Source organism: Notolepis coatsorum, assembly GCF_963971535.1.
Source record: "Notolepis coatsorum genome assembly, chromosome: 2".
NCBI classification, from domain to species: domain Eukaryota; kingdom Metazoa; phylum Chordata; class Actinopteri; order Aulopiformes; family Paralepididae; genus Notolepis; species Notolepis coatsorum.
In genome coordinates this window covers 210,319,594-210,325,639 of record NC_140166.1, presented here as the reverse complement: position 1 = coordinate 210,325,639, position 6,046 = coordinate 210,319,594, and the positions used below count along the sequence as shown (strand labels likewise).

The 6,046-nt window shown below is 46.0% G+C and overlaps 1 protein-coding gene across 1 annotated transcript in view; it reads left to right on the top strand.

Annotated features, from left to right (window-relative positions):
* Window positions 1-2,243: 2,243 nt before the first annotated feature.
* LOC311222741 (cell cycle control protein 50A-like) overlaps window positions 2,244-6,046 on the top strand; it is a 35,896-nt gene continuing 32,093 nt past the window's right edge. The window contains exons 1-3 of the mRNA XM_084307355.1: window positions 2,244-2,688; window positions 3,170-3,289; window positions 5,110-5,217. Coding sequence (XP_084163481.1) covers window positions 2,452-2,688; window positions 3,170-3,289; window positions 5,110-5,217 — 465 coding nt within the window. The 5' untranslated portion in view covers window positions 2,244-2,451. The remainder of the gene's footprint in view (window positions 2,689-3,169; window positions 3,290-5,109; window positions 5,218-6,046) is intronic.

Genomic DNA, 6,046 nt, shown 5'->3' with positions numbered 1-6,046 from the left:
TTAAAATCACGCAACATTTTCAGGGTCGCAAGCCGACCTTTTCCCCTCGTTTTCGATGATGGAAGTGATTTAGGAAAAGCTTCGGCACGCCGAGAGGTCCCTGTGGATTTAATCTCGCGAGGATCGGGGCAATATTCGGCCCGTGGGAACAGTTACGGGTTAATACAATGTTCAGAGTGCAGAGGGGAAAATATGCTGAGTGTTTTCCTCTCAGCCCCGTTTTAAACTTTTAGGGTGTGGCAGTCAGCTCGAATCTGATTGGCTAGGATCGGATTTGGACTCTATAATGCTGGAAGCCTGGAGAAAGAGACCTACCATCTGCCTCCTCTCCTGCTGCAGTGAGCATAGTGAGGCTGACAGTGTGTTAGAGGGAGTGAGAAGGAGAAGAGGGAGACATTAAAAAAAAAAAAAAAATTATAACAGATGAAAAAGAATGTAAACTATATATTTTTTTTTTTTTCATATTTCATATTTGATATTAATTCATATTTTAATATTAGGGAGGCATGGCTTCCGTTGGCTTCCATAAGGATTCGCCACTGCATTAGGGTAGGCTATATCGCGTGGAGCGTGCACAATTTTTCCTTTTTTGTCAATACACAGTGCAAATTAAGTGTTCAAATGAAGGCATCCAATAATAGATTAACCATTGTCTTACCTTAATGCAGCAAAATACGATGTTTCGTCTTTCTTGGCATCAATGATCTTTTCTGCTTTAACTTTGTCTGTGAGATCACTTTCAATGTGAAGCAGACTGGCGCATTGTTGTTCTTTTGGATGTGATGTGCCTCATTGCTGAGAAAGACCGTTCACAACTTGAATCACAAGTTGCAGTGCTGACAGCAATGAAGGGAACGTCTTTCGTAATTTAGATCTCATCATGCTTTGAAAACAATGTACATACAGTAGCTCTAAAAAGTGTCCACGATTTGATGAACTCTGACTCTCATCATGTCCTCTTACTAGAGCAAGCCCTTGTTTGCCAAGATAAAGCAACATACAGCCTCCGGTGATCCGTAGTTATGCCCAGGGCCAACCCGGTGCAGCTTCTAAATTACTTTGTTTATATGCCTTGGGGAAAATACCGTATATCCATTTTGCTTTTTGAAATTTGACTCAAAATAGTGCGCTGGTGTTCGCTACAAAGCGATTGGCAGGCGGAGATTCGGAACGCAGATGTTTGCTTTACTGCGGGATCAGGATGATCATATGCATGATGTGATTGGCTACATTATTTAACCTGAGCCTATGCGTAATTGGTTACTGCCTGTACCTGGAGTAACACAACAGTTGCAATGTTGTGTTACTGCTGTTCTCGGCATAAGCCCCAATAAGACTGTCACCAGAGCTCAGCGATGCCGCTCACGTGAGCATATTCTCCCCGCTGGTGATCGCAGCACGGAGGGTCGCGGACCAGCCTGGCAGCATTCATTTGTAGCTATAAAGACATATTCATAATCCAACATATGTGTAAAGAAACAACATATTCCGATTGGAAGGACTCCCAGCTCCTTCCTGCTCGCGTCTCACAGGGCTGAGCTGTGCACGGCTTTAGTCTCACTCGAGTGAGGAGGAGCGGAACTTCGGAAGACCGCTGGTTCTCCAACATACAGCGGTGTGCTCTTCAGAATGTACCGGGAGAAACGTTTACTGTACCCCGCAGACATAATAAGCATATAAGCAGTGCTTACTAACGTTATTAGTTACGTTATTTCTGACCGAATTAGTCATTAATTTGTCTAGCACAGTCTCTAACAGTGTAACAGTAAGAAGCATTTTGGATAAAAGTATTCTGTACTTCTGTATGACAACAATGTATGCCTTTCAAATGTTAAATGATTAAATGATACACAGCGAGTCACGTGCCTGTCGGGGCCAATCAGGCCTACCCCGGAAATAGGAACGGTTGCGGAACTGATACAGGCCGCCGGGCTGCAGCACAAGACACACAATAGCCAGCAGCCTGCGCATATTATATATACATTTCAAAATTCCCAGCATAATATTCTGGGTAGGCATAGCCCCCCCTGGCCTTATAGACCCGCCACCTATGTAAACGAGACGAACCCCCCCCCCCCCCCCCCCATTCGCAACTACTTGTCCAGACCACTTATACTTGTCCAGACCACTTATACCCGTCCAGCCTGGCTCTGCGGCTCTGCAGATACCCCCTACTCGCTCTGTGGCTCTGCAGATATACCCTACTCGCTGAAGGACCATCCTATTGGCTTAGAAGCTTCCGGCTTCTTCTCTACCTCTCGTCTTGTGTTCTGGATTTAGATTAACTGCCCAGCAGCTCAAATCATCAACACCACAATGAATGGGCATTTTTTAGAGTAGCTACTTGTTTTGTTACACGACGTGTCGTATTATTTTTTTTTTCGCCCGCCGGTCTCGACAACAACAAACTGTGTGAACTGAACTAAAGTGGATTAGACCGCAGCAGCAGCTATGATGGCGTCGAGCTACAACGCGAAGGAGGAGGACGGGCAGCACGGCGGCCCAGGAGGAGCCGTCGTCAAGAGCAAGAAGCCCGACAACACGGCGTTCAAACAGCAGAGACTCCCCGCCTGGCAGCCCATCCTCACCGCGGGCACCGTCCTGCCCGCGTTCTTCCTCATCGGCCTCATCTTCATCCCCATCGGAATCGGCCTGTTCGTGACGTCAAAAAACATCAAAGAGTTCGAGGTAACCGTGGTAACGACGTTATTGTTGTTATTATTACTGCTCGTGTCTTGCTTGTACAGTTGTACAGTGTTCCCCACCAACCCCTCCTACCCAACCCCCCCCACCCCACCCACCCAACCTCCTCCAATGTACAGTTTCTACGTCAAATGTATATACTCTCTTTTCTGGACTCTTTGTATCACAAACAGTACTGTAATTGCAAATCTGGTATGTCATAAATTTGTATAGATGTAGCAGTACTGTCTATCTGTGTCATATTATGTCCTGATGAATTGAAAATGGGGGACCCTGATGTAAACAAGACGAGTCTTTCTCTGGTCTGCATCCCCTTAACAATTGTGTGTATTGAGCTGTACTGTTGTACCCATTCTGCAATCTGTTAATAAAGTTTTCAATCAATTAAATCAATGTCTCTAAATCACGTTAGAGTGATTGACCAACACTGTTTCCAACTGTCACTTGCTTGTGTCGTCATGTCCAGGTTGACTACACTGGTGTTGACATGTCGAGCCCGTGCTTCAACTGCTCTCACAACTACAGCTGGAACAGCACAAGGCCCTGCACCTGTTCCGTCGACTTCAAACTGGAGCAGCCGTTTGAGGTGAGCAGCTCTCTGCTCTCTGCTCCCAATCAATAATACATTGTGTATTATCACGGTTCTCGGAACGAACTGCCCCAGCTCGTCCATTAAGGTCCATTAAAGGTCCATTATTGTTTCACAGAAGGGTTTGGATCGATCGATCATCCCTTTGCGATTGATTAGACTATTCCTGTGTTAGAACAACAACCCTGGTGATAATGCTCTCCAACAACAACCTTCTCTGGGTATTATTATTATTGAATGGGTAAAATACCTTGTAGTCTCAAATTTATTATTCTTCATCTCAACCAATGACCTGTAGATTTGTTTTAAGAAGAAGATCATGGATACAAACCTGGTTTAGGGTAAGGGGTGTAGGTGCAGGGGCGCGGGAAGTCAGTCAGAGTTGGGGGTGCAGAGATAAGTGATATAATAACGTCATAGGCGGCGGGCGCGCTGAAGACGCGCGCAGACGTTTCGTCTTCAATCAATGATCTTTTCTGCCCGGTGCAGCCCGGTACTGTACAGCTTCTAAATTACTTTGTTTATATGCCTTGGAAAAATACCGTATATCCATTTTGCTTTGGGGTCATCGATCGCCATCTGGTAGATTCATATGTCCATTGGCTGATGATATATTCCTTTACTGCGAATTCAGCGTCCCAAAAACTATTCCAGGCCATCGGCTACACGCATAACTTTAACACTGATTTAATAACACTGCATTATCGAGACAGCGCCCCTATGATGATCTGGCTGGTAATGAATTCCAAGAGTAGGGTAAATCTGCAGTGCCGCTCTGTGACATTGAGTAGGATACGGTATTACAATGGAATAAAAGCCAAAACAACCTTGCAGTTGCAGTTACACTCCCTGCCAGGTGGGGGTGCTGCAGCCCCCCCTTCCCGCGTCACTGTGTAGGGGTAGGGAATATGATACAAACCTGGTAAGGGGTGTAGGGTAGGGAATATGATACGGGTAGGGAATATGATACAAACCTGGTTTAGGGTAAGGGGTGTAGGGAATATGATACGGGTAGGGAATATGATACAAACCTGGTTTAGGGTAAGGGGTATATGGGTAGGGAATATGATACAAACCTGGTTTAGGGTAAGGGGTATATGGGTAGGGAATATGATACAAACCTGGTTTAGGGTAAGGGGTGTATGGGTAGGGAATATGATACGAACCTGGATTAGGGTACGGGGTTTAGGGGTAGGGAATATGATACGAACCTGGATTAGGGTACGGGGGTAGGGAATATGATATGACACTGGTTTAGGGTAAGGGGTGTAGGGGTAGGGAATAGGATACAAACCCGATTTAGGGTAAACTGGTGTGGGGACAGTGAAAGCAGCATATCACCAGGGTTATCAAGTGTAGATAGGTAGGCACTAGGCAGCGAGACTCACCAGGATTATCAAGTGGGCATCTCCCTTCACTGGTGTTTCGTCAAGTTAGGCCCACGACACCTCGGGAAGGCTCAGCGGTTAGTTCCAGCGTCCCAGAACCACCCCCCTCCATGCTAGCTCTCATTTTCCATGATGTCCACACACCGAACTTCCTTGTTATCCCGTGTCAAGAATAGAACAATTCCTGTTAACAATATCACACATGAAACGACAACAACAGAGAAGAAAAGGAATACTCTCACCCTTTGTTTACTTTGGCCCCCAGCTAACAAAACCTGAGCAAACATTGGGATGAATGGGGGGGGGGGGGGGGGGGGGTATTGTGAGGATGTTAGTCTTTGCTGTAATATAATCTGTAATTCTCATTCTATGTTTTTAATGAGGGCCCTTTGTAGATACATTCTTCATCTGTACTTATTCGCCCTCCAGAGCAACGTCTTCATGTACTACGGCCTGTCCAACTTCTACCAGAACCACAGGCGCTATGTAAAGTCCAGGGACGACAGCCAGTTGAATGGTGACAAGTCATCTTTAAAGGTATGTAAGCAATGGATATAAGAAATTAAAGAGGCGACAGTGGCTCGGGAGGTAGAGCAGTCGTCTGCCAATCCGGAGGTTCCCGGTTCGATTCCCGCTCCTCTCGGGCAGTGTGTTGAAGTGTCCTTGAGCAAGACACTTAACCCCTAACTGCTTCCGATGAGCAGGTTGGCACCTTGCATGGTTGCCTCCGCCGTCTGTGTGTGAATGTGTGAGTAAAAGGGAAAAATGTGAGGAACAAAATTGTAAAGTGCTTTTTGATAAAAGCTGCTATTAGGGATGCCCCGATCGATCGGCCACCGATCGTTATCGGTCGATAATCAGTATAAATATGCGATCGGTGAATTCCGATGAGTCATATTCGCCGATCGCGGAAACCGATCAAGCGTAGATCTCACTCGCTGTCTGTCTCAGACACACAGGACCTGCAAACTGCCGCTGATCCTCCTCCCTCCTCCCTTGCCCCGCCCGCACTCGTGTACAGTTTGTAAACACAGAGGACTGAGACGAGGCTCTGCTCGAGTCTATAGTGCATTCGACGTTAGCTACCTAGCTATTGTTACTGTTTAAACAAAATTACCCAGTCAACTATTCACTCTTAGTAGGCATTGTCTAACGGTATTTAGCCGGCTAGCTACTGATAGCTCCTGATATCAACAAATGCTCCAGCAAGTCTAGTAGTGCATGTTGATACCTCTGTTAGCTCACGTTAGCTAGCTTGCGTTAGTTCACTGTTTAAAACGAAATGTCCCATTGAACTAAATAGTTCACTGAGGCGTTGTCTTAACGTTATATATCCGGCTAGCAGTAGCTACAGATAGCTCCTGAT